This window comes from Cygnus atratus, chromosome Z (assembly GCF_013377495.2).
Source record: "Cygnus atratus isolate AKBS03 ecotype Queensland, Australia chromosome Z, CAtr_DNAZoo_HiC_assembly, whole genome shotgun sequence".
Classification (NCBI taxonomy): domain Eukaryota; kingdom Metazoa; phylum Chordata; class Aves; order Anseriformes; family Anatidae; genus Cygnus; species Cygnus atratus.
The window spans coordinates 61688905-61703854 of record NC_066396.1 but is presented as its reverse complement, the minus strand read 5'-3'; the positions used below and the strand labels follow the sequence as shown (position 1 = coordinate 61703854).

At 37.9% G+C, this 14950-nt stretch overlaps 1 protein-coding gene across 2 annotated transcripts in view; it reads left to right on the top strand.

Annotated features, from left to right (window-relative positions):
- The window catches only part of EPB41L4A (erythrocyte membrane protein band 4.1 like 4A), a 137130-nt gene that overhangs the window by 114019 nt on the left and 8161 nt on the right, over window positions 1-14950 (top strand). Inside the window, exons 17-20 of one of the 2 annotated variants that reach the window (XM_035562626.2) lie at window positions 2481-2558; window positions 7963-8082; window positions 13822-13869; window positions 14510-14578. In XM_035562626.2, coding sequence (XP_035418519.1) covers window positions 2481-2558; window positions 7963-8082; window positions 13822-13869; window positions 14510-14578 — 315 coding nt within the window. Of the gene's footprint in view, window positions 1-2480; window positions 2559-7962; window positions 8083-8978; window positions 9252-13821; window positions 13870-14509; window positions 14579-14950 lie in introns of those variants that run through there. The other variant, XM_050716467.1, reaches the window with a different exon arrangement.

The window sequence follows — 14950 nt, the reverse complement described above, 5'->3', positions numbered from 1 at the left end:
CACACTTCCAAATAGAATGCTGGTGCAAAGTCATAACTGCCCTTCCATAACTTCAGCTTTTGTCAGATATTTTGCATCTGAAGTTCTCCAGTACCATATCTGCCTGCTTTGATTCTGTGCTGCACTTCTCCTTGCTCCTACATTCCTGTCCTGGCTGTTGGAAAAGGGACACAGTGCAGTACATTTTGGTGTCTGAGTCTCTTGAAGACTGTGAAAGAGAGGAGGCACTCCCAGGATCTGATTCACCACTCCAGCATGGGAAAGGAGCTCTGGCAGAGACATAAACATCTCAGGGACAATCACAGGAAGTCAGGGAAAGAGCTTATGTACTTTGCACCTGAGATAACAGATTATTTTTTGAAGGATGTAACCATTTCAGTCTGTCAGTGATACACCCATGGTGGAGGTCCAGAACATAATGCAGAGAGGATTTAGTTGGGCACCTCTTGTGGGAACCCCATTACTTAGAAGGGACCTCTTCCTGAAGGCTGTACATGACAAATGTACAGATTTGTTATTGTGTATGGGAATAGACATTCTCAACTTTCGCACAGTTTGACTACCCTCCTCACGTTTTAATCAGAAAAGGACTGCACCAGAATATGAGCCCTCTCTGTCAATTGTTTCTCTGAAATAGCAATCCTATCCCTAAGTCCCCTGCTGGGCTGTGTATGTTCTGCCTCTCTTGTGTAACTGATTATTCCCTCTTTCTTGATCCACATGTCAGACCATGCATGTATACCACCCTTAAAAATATCAAATATGTTGCACAACCACGAGAAAAATCATGGAACTTGCTTTGTAATTGTTAGAGATCAAGATTAGCTTGTGTTCCTGCACCCGAGTTAGTAAATCATCATTAAAAAAAAAGTATTTTATTCACTTCAGTAGAAGCTGATATGCAGTGAAAGACAGTATTCTGACAGCTAGCATGAATAAGCTACCACTCAGCTGGCAGCTCAGCAGTCCTGCTGTCTTTGCAAGTGCTTTCTTGACAGGGAACACAAGGTAATTTGATGTGCAGTACCCAAAAAGTGGATCAGATTTTCATTCCTGAAAAGAGAAATGTTTATCTTGATTTTGAGCAAATAGGGTGTTTTATCTTGCAATTCTCCTCCTATGCTTTTTTTTTTTTTTTTTTTCTCCTTGAAACTTTTTAGGATAAATTGTTTAAATCAGAGCAAGGAAATACTTGAAATGTGAAAGAACAGTGTTGCTCTGACCAGGAAGGTGTTTTTTTTTTTTAAAAAAAGTATTGCTCTCATGTTGATGTTGAGAGTCAAGATCAGATGCTATATGTTGAAAGTCAAGATTAGATGCTATAAGATATCTGATAAAATTTGGGGTGGTTTGGAGGGGAAGAGAAAGGTGTACTTCTGGGTACGTAAGGTCTGCTGCAGTTCTAGTGCATATGTTGCTCTCTGAACTGTCTAAATGTTCTTGAGCCAGTATCTTTTGGACACTGTCTTTTAATCTTTCCTTCCTTCAGGGTAACATTTTTCTGCATTAATATTGGTAAACTTTTCCCATTAATATCACAGAGAAACGTGTCTTTCTTGAGAAGCTGAGAGCATCACGACACTAAAGAATGGTCCAAAGGTTTTGATGAGAGTGCCATTTTTTAGGATCAAGCCCAGTGGTATGGTAATAGAGTCCTAGTTTCTAGGACCAAGGCCCTGACAGCTGGTTTGTCTGCTCCAAAATCTTGATCAGTGGCAATCAGGATTTAAAAGTTTCAGGTAGTAGGCGCTGATCACTTCTCAGTACTGAGAGGAACTTGCCTGCAGGAAGGTGCATCCCTATTTTCTTCTTGAAGCTCAGCTCTCAGTCTTACCTGTCTACTTTTGTATCGGCCTGTTACACCAGTCTTTTTCAGCAGTAAATAATCAGAGCCATAAATGTCACCTTACCATTTGAAGCTCCGCAGTCAGAGGTAACTGCTGAAGTAACTGCTATACTTCTTTTTTCCTCACATGGTGCATCATCTTTGTAGCTGTGCTTGCGGTCATCTCAAGGCTGTGCCGATACACACACCTGCCACTCTGTGCACTTCAGCCTTTTAGTATCTATAAAGATCTGCAAGAAACTCAGTGTTAGTGGTGTTTCATCCAGACCACCAAACTCAGAAAATTATTTGAGCTTTTTAGAAGCTATTTTTTAGAAACATTTTACTGTGGCACATACACAGAGAATACTGAGAGATAAAATAATTTTTAAAAATACAGTGCAATGAGTTAAAAGGAAAGGAACACTCACCTGTCACTGCATTCTGGGTGTACTACCTTTGAAGCAGTTATTTCTGATCAACTAATGAGAAAAAGATACTATGACTCTCAGGTGTAGACAAGCCCTGTAGACTCCTGTAATTCTTATTTTCCTAATAATTTTTTCAGTGTTGTCCATTCCTTGTTGAGAATGTTGGTGCTTCTGACATGTCAGTGGATAAATTGATCTTTAAATCTTGCTTTTCTCCTCTCCAGATCGCGATCTCGTTGTAACACCAGTAGTGGCAGTGAATCAGAAAATTCCAGCAGAGAACATCGGAAGAAGAGAAACAGGTGACCATTGCATAATTTAGAGAGAGAAACATTAAACACAAACAAATGGAAAATGGACTTTCCTGAGATAACCCTAATAAAAAAATAATGCTTTACACATATACTCTTCTCCTGAGGCAACTTAAGGTTCTTGCTCGAATAAAAAGAAAGAGAATTGCCGAATCACATATACACTATAGGTATACGTAACAAATCCACACTTTTCTGATGCTTGGCAAGATCTCATTAATGAACTGCAAAATCAAATACTGGATGTATTTATAAAAGGCTTGCAATATTAATGCACATAAAGTGGATAATGGCAATGATATGATATTCACAGCATATGCTTTAACACCTGAAAAATTTCAAATATAGGTTTTTAGCAGAAAATATGCTTTTGAGGCAAATTGACAGAATATTTTTTAATGGATCAGAAACTTTGTGTTGTTTTTAAATGCATGCATTTAATTGTGTAAATATTTTTATTTTCTAAAATGTAAAGTGTGGGCCTAAACACAAAATGTGTATAGTGCCATTAACAGCAGTTAATATTAAGTGATGCTAGCAAGTTTTTTTTTTTTTTATGTTCTATTTTTCTTGTTGCTGGTAAGAAGTTGCAATAACAAGTGATTTATTTTAGGAAAAAAAATCTTTTTTTTTTTTTTCTTGAGCCACTTTTATGTTGCACTTGCGATAACAGCATCTGAGTGTTACTCAGATAAGTGAAAACTTATTTTAAAAATACACATATAACTTCTTCATAATGCATAAGAGAACTCTAACTGGACAAAAGAGGAATCATTTAATAGGCAAGTTTTCTAAATAGCTGTCTGCATGGGCTGCCGTAGTTCCCCACTGTTTCACCTGCAATACTGTGAGTGATGAATTATTTTCAGATGTTTAGATATTTCAGATTTTCAGAAGCTCTTAGAAATAATTGTGCTAGATATGTTAAAACAGTCCTACAGAAATATGTATTTTAAGCATAACTTCCAATAGTTACAGAGGTTCTATAAAATCATTGACACTGAAATGGACTACTATAAAGAATAGCTGAGCCATGAGATTTCTTTGGCTTAAATCAGAGCGGAGACACTCAGCTAACAGTAAACTAGTGTGTATGGAAGTTTTGTTTTCCAGCTGAGCTCTGACGTTTGAATGAAATGCTGAGCATATTTTCAGTGATCAGAAGGTAAATAGTATTTTGTATTAATTTCTCACAGAACACACTTGTCAGCTTTTTTCTCCTGTGAAACTTCTTGCTCTAGGAGTTTCACAAGCAAGTAAAGGAAATTAGAGGCTGACCACAAAAATGTTTTTAAGAGCTTTCTGCATTATAAAAATTAAATTATTGGAAAGATTAAGTAGTGCTTATTGTTTTCTGAAGAATAAGTGGGCCTTTACCAACCTTTCTTCTGTTTGTGAAAAAAATCTTACAATTAAAGAGAATAATCATTTGTGTAGATGGATGTGTATTTTTTTTTTTTTTTTTTTTACAATCTCAGAAATGTAAGATACATTTGAAATATTAATGTTGTATCACATCTTGCTCTTTGGTGGTTACTTGAAATCCAATCAGATCAAAAGTCATCAGTGCTAAAGTAAACAAGCACTTAAATAAGCGGAAGTTCTGATACTTGTTCCCTGTCAACAGGTACAGGAAAACCACCGGTTATAATGAATTCCTGCATTTTGTTAGCAGCCAAAGCAGGAATATAAAAAGCTGGAAGGGCACAGGCACTGAATGACTTTCTGGTCAGCAGTGGTGAGCCAGCCCTAACAAGATTAGATGGGACAATACAGTGAGGCTCCCAAGTACTGTTACTCAATTTTATCTCTTGCATGGATTAATACTAATTTATTTCCCATTATGATAACTGGCTTCCTGGCAAAAGCTAACAAAAAATTTTACAGTTGTATTGGAATAAAATGACTGAATACTCATGTTATCCAAAAGAATCTGATTCTGATCATAGAAGAGTAGAATATATTGTTCACATGGGAAGAGATCACCGAACTTTTTATCGGATAAAAACAAATTATCACAGAAAAACAGAGCTGCAGGTGAGACCTATTAAAGGTAAAACAGTAGAAAAAGATTAGGGGGAAATTCTTTACTCGATTTCAATCAATCTTTGAGGTTTCACTCCAGCATATGAATGTTTTATCCTAAGGAAATATTTACATTATGATGAAGAACCTACGATGAGTGTATTTATGACACAGAAGAAATATGTCTTTTTTAAATGCTGTGGTCAAAATTTATTTTGTGGATATAAATATGTTATACTAGTAAACAAGATGTACTGAAGCATAGCCTTCTACTTGACTAAACTTAGAAAATCTATTACATGAAGATCACGGAATCACAGAATGGCTGAGGCTGGCAGGGACCTATGGAGGTTTTCTGGTCCAACCCCCTTGCTCAAGCAGACACCTAGAGCAGGTTGAAATGACTGGAGCACTTCTCCTATGAATATAGGCTGACAGAGTTGTGGCTGTTCAGCCTGGAGAAGAGAGGGCTCTAGGGAGACTTTAGAATGGCCTTCCAATACTTAAAGGGGACCTACAGGAAAGATGGGAATGGATTATCAGATCAGACAGTGTCTCTGCATTCCTCCCAGGTTACCTGTCCTTGCTTCCCATCTCTCTATGCTTCCTTTTTGTATGTAAGTTTTTGGCAGGAGCTCCTTGTTCATTCACACAGACCTGGCATTTTTTCCGGACTTCCTATTCACTGGAATGGGCTTCTCTTGAACTTGGATGAGGTGATCCTTGAATACAAACCAGCTTCCTTGGGCCCTTCTTCCTTCCAGGGCCTTATCCAACAGTACTCTTCCAAGCAGATCTCTGAAGAGGCCAGAGTCTGCGCTCTTGAAATACACTATTGTGATCTTGCTTTTTGCCCTTCTCCCAACATCAAGATCCTGAATTCCACCATCTCATGGTCACTGCAGCTAAGACTGCCTTCACATTGCTAAGACTGCCTTCGCATTGCTAAAAACTTCACATTGCCAACAAGCCAGTCATTATAGTACACTGACCATAAATGATAATTATATTCTGAAATAATTTGAATGTAATTTCAGGAGTCAAATTGCTTGGCTTAAGAACGAAGGGAATTTATCATTGGGTAAACGTAGCTTGCTTTCATACCACCTTGAAAAGGGGAAAAAACATCTCCACATCAATAGATGAGTGATAAGTCTTCTAGCTTTCCATTTTACCATCACATACAGTCTTTCTGCTGACAATGCCCAGTTTGTCACTGTCATAGCCATTGATCTTAAGTCAATTTATTTCACATGCCAGTGAGAACAATTTTCTTTCTATAAGACATTGATCAATTTGTTACGATGTGGGAGAAAAATGTGAAAAAAATGAATGGGAATTTGTAATGGAGTACAAGGGCAATGTTTTTCTATCAAAAGTACTTTGAAATAGAAAATTAGATTTTGAGTTAAATTTCTTTACAGTTTTATATGGGTTGTCAATTCTGTTGTCAGAGTGCTAAAGATTCTACCCCTCAATAATTATGATTTGATCATTTAATCTAAGTAATGTATTTTATGTAGAGGCTGTGTTACCTTGGTCATCCTTTGTATAGTTAAATGTGAGTATAGTACCTTTTTGCAGCTGCAAAATTAAAGCCTTATTGCCTCATATCTCCATCTAACAGAGGTCTGCTGTGATACAGTGGTACTTTTTAAGCAACAGCCGTATGTGTGAGGCAGTTGATACTGTTTATACAATGTGGGATGATTGCTGTCTCCACAAATTGGATTGTTCAGGATGAAAATCACAATTCATTACTTGTTGCCGTGTGAGTTCTTCTACAAAAACCTTAGTTAGATGCTTATGTTAATCCATGCGACCAGATTACAGGTTTGAAAATACCTGCTTAGAAATCAAAACCTGATATTGTTGTCTACCCCAGATAGTTGGTGCCATTTAGTAGTGTTGTGGTGCTACCGTAGTTGGGAATCTAGCTCAAAACTCATTATGCATGTGAGAGAAGATCAGATTAAAAGAAAAGCAGCAGCCTGCTTAGCCAGTTCAGCCTGATACTATTCAAAATTCAACTAGAAAGGTACCTAGGTACTGAAGAGCAACAACAACAGCATACTTTGCATTGACTCCACCAGGTAATTCACTCATATCTGATGGTTTGTTTGTTCTACCTGCAGTCTTCCTGTTATTGTTAAACTTCTCTGGTTTCTTCAGTATGCCAGTCATACTGTCTTATCAGGCAACCTACTCTTGCAGTAATATTTTCCAGGAATGTTTTTAAATCCTTGTTGAATTTTGAATTCAAATAGAGTTTAAATTTTAAATGAACTTAAATTTTAAATGAACTTAAGTTTCATTTGTCCCAACATATCATTTTGTCACAGCAGAAGCAGATGTATCTGCAACCCTAAAACCTTGAAGATTCTTTAGAACTTTGAATGGCCAGCCACTGTCGCACTGATTGTCCTGACTAGTCGTGTCATTGTAGAATTAATTCAGCCTCCTATTGAACTTGATGACTTTACAGGATTTTTACATTTGTTCTAATCTTTACTACATTCCAGTAATGGATTCATGGCTTTAGAAGAAATAAAAAATCACACCTGAAAATGCCTAGCACTGGAACATCATAGTTCTAAAGAATTTGGATATTTTAATGTTACGATGTGATTCACAGAATTTAGATTTTCATGCCCTGTTAGTTCAGCTACTGCTTGAGGAATGGGCTTGTCTGCACCTCTGGATGGGATGCTGTCCTGTCCTGCTTCCACCCATCCACCCTGGGGAGACAGGGCTGGAGTTTAACACCTTCTCCCCTCCCCATTTTTACTTTTGCCTCCCTCTGTCACCTCAATAAAAGAAGGAGATTAACTGTGTGTCCTTTGTGGTGGGATTATTCTTCTTTTTAGGGCAGCGTGCATGTTCCCTTGACCAGAAGCACCTGCTGGGAAGGGTTACCAGGCCTCAGGTGGCAAAGGAGGTGAATGAGTCGTAGTTGTATGAGAGCTTTGTGTTAGCATATCAGGCTTACATTTGCTGTAGATGAGGTGTACGTTAACACCTAAGTGAGAAAGGAAAAACATCCAGATGTTTGGTTTGGGCTGGGAAGACAGGTTGAATTTGAGTTGTAGGCTTGTTTTTAATGGCTTAGATTGATTAATTTTTTTTTGCTTATGCTGTTTCTAGGTAGCAAATTAGTGAGTTTCCATTTATGTGGGTTCTTGCATTTTACGTACTTTGGGAAGATTAATTAAAATTAAGCAAGATAAAAATTAAAAATATTTGATTGCAGGAGCTGGATTTCAGTGGAGATTAAAAAAAAAAAAAAACAAACCAAAAAAAACACTCATCTCTTCCTCTGAACATCCTGTCTTGGAGACCTCAGACTAAACTCCTTGTACTTCTTTTGCAGATTACGCCAAGAGAATGACATGGTTGACTCAGCTCCTCAGTGGGAAGCTGTGCTTCGTCGACAAAAGGAGAAAAACCAGGCAGATCCGAACTACCGGCGATCCAGGCACAGATCTCGATCGTATGTACCCACTTTGACATGAAAATTAAGGCAGCTGTGGCATGTTAAAATGTAGGAGGAATATCTCCAGCATGGTTATTGCTCTCAGCTGCTGAGGAGCAGCAACCCTCATGTGGCACATCCTTAAATTAGCAGATTAGTCTTTGAGGTCTAACTCCCTTACCATAGTGATTTGAATTGCAAGGTATGAGTAATAGAGAAGGGGCTTTGTAACACACCTGAACTGTAACTCACTCCATTACCTTGGATGAAGTCCTGGATGCTTAGCTCCGTAATGAGGGCAGTGATTCCTGGTTCTGGGAAAACATTCAGATTTTGTGTGATAGGTGCAGGAATTTTTGTGAAGTGTGTGTGTATGCGTCTTAAATCAATACAGAGTCTGCAGGATTGTTCCAGGTGAGACCAACTACTGATGCCTCCTTGTCAAATTATCATTAGTACCTATCAGCCACTGATTTTATTGCATCCTGATATCAGGACTTCCATGATGGAGCAATGCTGCTAGGCTGTCCTACTGAAAGCTGGTTTTGACGTGGCAAAGTTGTTAGCTTGTAAAATAATTTCTATCAAACTGATGAAAATATTGGCTTATTTTATTGTGTTTTAATGGCATGTTTTGGGGTATAGACAAACAGTTTTGTGCTGTGTTTGTGTCCAGCCTGATCTGCCATCCAAAGCAGAGGGTATGGCAGGGCAGGGCAAGGAATGCAGCTGGGAGGGAGACATTGGGAGAGAAGCAAGAGGGAGCGATCTTTGAAACTCTGTCCCCATCCTCACTGCCTGGCTAAAATAGATGAACTGCTGAGCTCTGATGCTGATGGCATAATATGTGACCTCTATAGCACACTTAGGTAGACACTTCCCATTAATGTTTTAACTTTTTCTTTCATGTGAAGACTGGACCAACAGAACCTGTATAATGCCTTAATGGACTATTTCATTCTTACCTGCTGAAGCTGTAATCTGCACTGAAGTTTCTGGTATTAAAATCCCCTTGAGTTCTGTTCTCAGTTACCCATGGTGCTGAAACTCATTTCTATCTCATTTCATAGCTTACAATTTTCATCTTTTTATGAGAAAGATTATTTGCCATTAAAATTCCAAATGTTGGAATTTCTGCTTTAACTGGTTTTGTACAGACTTGTTCACTTTCACATGCACAAAAGTAAAATGTTATTAGATGCAATTATACAATCATATACAATCATATATTACTAAAAATCAGAAATATTAAAACTCACTTGTATGGACACCACAAAATAAATACAGGTGATCAATTTTGATTTATTTTTTTTTTACTAGATGTGTAAAGTGCTGTAAACTGGGAAATACACTCAGTTATAATGGCTAGATTAAATTTATAAGCAACTTTTCTCTTTTACCGTGTGCCAAGTAAATGTCATTTGTTGGACAGCACAGGCTCCCTCTTGTGGCTAAATACGGTTATGAAATGGGTTTTATTTTCGAGCACAGTGACATTCTGGGTTATATTTCATTTAAATTACCGTTAGCAAAAACTGTAAACATATAGTGTTTTATAAAGAAAGGGAAGATCCTAGAGAATACAAAGAAAGGGGAAAGTCCTGAAGATTTTGTATGATTCCTCATTTCTTTCCCTTGTGTTAATGATGATTATATTCCTCCCTTTTATCTCATTCTTCAGTTAAAAAAAGCAAAAAACAAAAAACGAAAACCCAGACAAGCCCAAGCCCCCAAGCACGGCATAGATAATTAATAGATATTTAATCTATGAAAATAATAGGTGAAAAAGTAAAAAGAGAATTCCTTTTAAAAAGGGCTTTTATAAAAGTTTAGTAAAAGGCCTTTAACTCTTTGAATGGCCAAATCAAATAAGATGGATAAGCCTAAGCTGCATTAGGTTATAAGAGCAGTTATTTAATTTAATTTGGCTTAGCTGCTTGCTTACGTGACTGGATGCAGGTCAGAGGCAAGGGAAACAACTGATTTCTTAGAGTGTAGGGTATGGGTATTTTTATTTTTAAATCTAGTCATATGGTCACTTCAATCTGCACATTTAACAACTGCTACAAAACCTTCATTTTAATAATACAAATAAGCCTTTCACATCAAGTTCCTTATTACAGTCAGGTTAACTAGAAGTTGATTTTGGAAGTGTGAAGTAATGGCTGAAATATTTTTATTGTTTTTGGTGCATCACATTTCATTTGTTTCATTATGAGCAATATTAATCATTAGTGGTGGTGGGGGTTGGTGTCTCCTTGGTCTCAGGAATAAAAATAGTTGACAAGAATTTGACCTTTCTTTCTTGTAAAAGAATCAGCAGATAGAGGGAGCTCCCAATTCTAGTTCTACAGGGTTTATTTTCAAGAGTTCACGTAAAACATCTGTGTAGCCAAAGGGCTTTTTTAATTAAGAATGGCCATTAAAATTCCATGGCTATTTAAATTTACCATTTGTGAATCAAACTGAAATATTAATGAGGGTGCAGATGCAGATACAGAAAATAATGTAGACCTTATTAACATGTAGGGTTGTTTGAGCTTGTAAAAACAGAATAAGAACAAACAAAAAACCCCAGAGATTCACCACTTACTGGGAATTCCCACTAGGTTTCTTGCACATTAGAGAATTCGATTAGTGAACTAATTGTCCAGAAGCCATTGTGTGTTTGAAACTTGATTCGGATACTGCAATAGGACAATCTGTGTATATGTTATGTTTCCAAGCCGTGAGTTCTCGAACAATTCACAATAGAAGAGGTGAAAACAACATGAAAGGGGGATTGTGGTCTGGCTTGAATGTCACGGGCTTATTAAGTGCTATACAAACATGAATTTCCAAAGCAGTATTCGCAATACCTACATTACACCCTAACAAGACCACTCTTTCTATAGGCTTTTCTTCATTTTGGAGTGATAGTGATCCTGCTGCCTTCAAAGGAAGCAGGAACAAACCTTTCATAGAAAAATGCTTCTATTCAGATACTTGACCTGTATCATATTTCTGAATATTCTTTTGCTGGGAGTTAACTCAGATAAATGCTGTGAGGTTATCCCAGTATTGTAACACTTCTTAAGCATGTGGAAAATAAATAATGTTATGATGAGAATACCTAAAAACATTTGCTTGAGGAATGATTGTGTTTAGTTGTTTTCCTTTGTACTTTTTTTTTTTTTCTTTTTCTTTGTGGGATGCCATATTTAAAGCTACAGGTATTTTACAGCAGTGGCTTCCTCATCAGTGTTGTTGTGGGGTAGAAGGAAAAGGAGGAGGGAGAGATGGTGGAGATCACAGAGTTAAGCACCCAGAGCTGGCCGCAGGAGGCACAGTTCCTAGAGAATGGAGAAATGAAGGTGACTTCTTATTTAATCATTCACTTCCCACACAGGTCCACAGATTATTATTTCTTAGTGCTGGTGAGGTTTTATATGATGTTTGGTGATACTGTGAGACCTATGGCCACATCCTGAACAGTTGTATTTCCATGATCAGATGGGTTGGTGGTGTGCACAATGCCCTGCTGTATGGGAGTCCTGGGTTTGGGAGTGACCTTGAGGCTTTGCTTCCTCAGGCAAACTGAAGCTTGTAAGCATGACAAAGCCTCCCTGGAGAAGCTGGCATTTTTCAGGGAGCTTTCACTTTCCCACTGCCTGATTATTCAGTCACAGAAGAGGATGCTTATCTTCCCAGCCCCAGGGTGAATACAGAGTTTGCAGCTGCTAATTTGTGAGCAGGGGGTTGTAGAGAAGGAGGAATCAATTAAAAACTGAGGGGTGAAAATGGCTATTAGAAGCCACTGCATACCAAGCTGCTGCATTAGGGAGTTAAAAACAATATGGACTAGTGTGAGAAGGAGAAGGAAACACAAACAGGAAAAACAGGAAGGGAGAAGGAGACATGGGAGATGTGAAAGCCTGAGAAAATGAAATAATACGTTATAATAAATATGAGCACATGATGCTACAAACACTTCCGAGTGCTAATAAAAATCAGACTGCAAGCTACTTCTGGCTGTCGCTGTTGCCATCATGAGGACCTGAGTAGTCAGAACGGGCAGTGGGTTGGTCCAGCAAGGATGGGAATTGTCTGGGTTTGGCTGCAAAGTGCTGCCTGGGCATCTGTCCCTCCTTGAAGCCCAGGAGGGTTATGGATTAGTTTGTATTAGTCCCATTAGCGAATCATAAGTGTATAGTTGTTTCTCACCATTTTGTCTCTCTCTGGTATTTATAAAGCATTAAACTAATTTCTTCCAGTACATCTACACCTGTACAATCTAAATAATAATAATAATAAAAATAACTGTCTCTAAGTAATCTGCCTTTACACCAACTGTGAAACATTTACTGAAATACAGATGTCTCTGAACATTATTCTCAAAGTGAGGTTGGGAAATCAGCCAAACATAGTAATGGTGAAATAAATTAAAAAAAAAAAAAACAAACGATGAAACTGTTAGCTACAGTGTACAGTCTGGAATTACTGCTGATATGGCTCTGTCACTGGGCAGTGGGTAGCCAATTTAGCAGGTGCTAAAAGGCAGAACTCTACTCTCCTTCTTGATCTTCATTGAAATCTGGAGTATTTCACTCCAAAGGCATTTTTGACTATGACAGGCTTTTTTGTTTAAAGAAAAAAAAAAAACAAAAAAAAACTTTATAATCTGATGATGTAAGACTTAATCAATGAGAAACTGTGACTTCAGTGGGAGCATTTGTGCATGTTGAATTCATTTAGATGTTGAATCTCTCACATCTCAGATGGTGTAGGACAGTCTAGCTGTCTGCACTGCATTTATATAATCCCAGTGAAAGCGTTATCTGACTGCTCCATGCAAATCCAGACCCTGCCAATGTGTAAGAGTGCTTATTTAACCTGTTAGCTGTGTGGTTTTGGTGAATTACAGGTTTAACTTCAGCAGCAGTGGGGGTTTCACACTAATCCCGTGATTTAATAGAATAAGGAAAATAAAAAGAAAGGGTATCCCATTTGAAAGCAGTATTTTCTGTATTTCCATGGAAAATATGGGGCATGCCATCCAGTCTTGCTTTGCTACATCTCCATGTCTGCAACACAGAAACTCCAATTTCAGCTGAGTAATTTGTCCATGGATGAAATACTTGCTAAAATATATTTGGGGGGAGGGAGGCAGGAAAAGTTGATGTTGTTACTATTATTATTATTTATTTTTGTCCCAGACAACACTAAGTTAAATAAACTGAGTAGAAACCTTACTTGAAAATGACCAGAAAGCAGGGACTGTACTGTGACTGCAGCAGAGGAACAGGTCCTCTTTACTGGTACTCACTGGGGATGGCCAGGGATTGATCACTGCTGTGTCAGCCTGGCATGGTCTGTCCCTCCTCCTGCCCACAAAGGGCTCTGTGGGCCACAGGATATTTCTCAGGGCCTTTTACAAAGGTGTTATTCCAGAACAGGCTGTCTTCAGCTGGGTAAGGGGATAGTGGTAGCTGGGCATTGCTTTGAGTTGCGAAGAGAAGCTCTTCTGTCATTTATATTTTATGAATATTCTTGCTGAAGGTTTGTGGAACAGGACATTAGAAGAATTTACTTTTCAGTTAGAATGAAGCAATGAAATTTAATGCTTTTTCTGAGATAACCATCCTTAAAATAGAAGTCATTGGTGGACTACACTTACCATGATTTTTATGTAGGCTGTGCTTTTAAAATTGGTTATGGAACAGCGATATGTCAGATGACAGTTTTCACAGGTCAGCCTTTCTCTGTTGGTATTTGTAGGAGAAGCCCAGATGTACAAGCTAAAGAAGAACTCTGGAAACATATTCAGTAAGTATGGTCCTCATAGAGTCTTGAGTAGCTGCTGCAGTGCCTCTCATGTAGTTAATCACATCCCTCGCACTGTGCCTACAGGGCATTACATTCAGATTTGGTTGTGTGCCACAATACATTATACAGGTGTAAATGTCTTGTAGAAGAGTATCTTGTAGAAGAGTATCTTCTACAAGTGCAGACCACTGAATACAGATGACCATTACATGTCGATGAATTATAAAGAAAAATGCAGTATTTTAGAGCTGGGGCTTCCAAAATGTACTTGTTTGTAATACACTTCTAGGACGAGGCATTCTATTCTATTACACCTAAAACTACCACTTGGGAAGATTAACTACTCCAAAGTATATATGACATTCAGAATACACAATATTCGTGTGTATTGTGAAGCTGCAAGATCAGATTGCAGGGAGGTGAGAGGAAGGTGGAACAGGATGTGACATGCAGTTGAAGTGACGAAGGTGAAGTTAGACACATTTTTTACTAAGTTTCCTATTTTGATGTCAAGATAGCTTCAGGGCTGACAATAGCTTGTTTCAGTAAATCTTTCTAGCCTAGTGTAATAATAATAAAAGGAATGATTTTGCAGTTGGAATTAGTTACATTTTTTTTTACTTTGCCTAATGCTTTCTAGGAAAGAACTTGTGGATCCATCCGGCCTGTCTGAGGAGCAATTGAAAGAAATTCCATACACTAAAATAGAGTGAGTTTATGTCAGGATTTTTCTTTGTGAATATACTTCTTTTTACCATGAACTCTGTTATTTTGAAATGGGAGTGGGCTTTCACGTAATCCCTAGGCTTTTATCTACCCCAAATGTCTTTCTAGGATGGGTTGGGTGAGAATACTTCTTATTTTTAAAACCTAGTATTTTCTCTTTCCCAATTATGAAAAAAAGTCATCTTAATCTCTTTCCCTTTGTTACACACTCATGAACCTCCCATATGCCTGTGTGTTCAGCACGTCCCCCTATGCTACCCATCAGTCTTTTCTACATGTTATGCACTACAGAATCAGGGAGAACTGAATGCAAATACTCAAGTCCATTTTTTTTCTTAAACTTCTGCTTTCATTT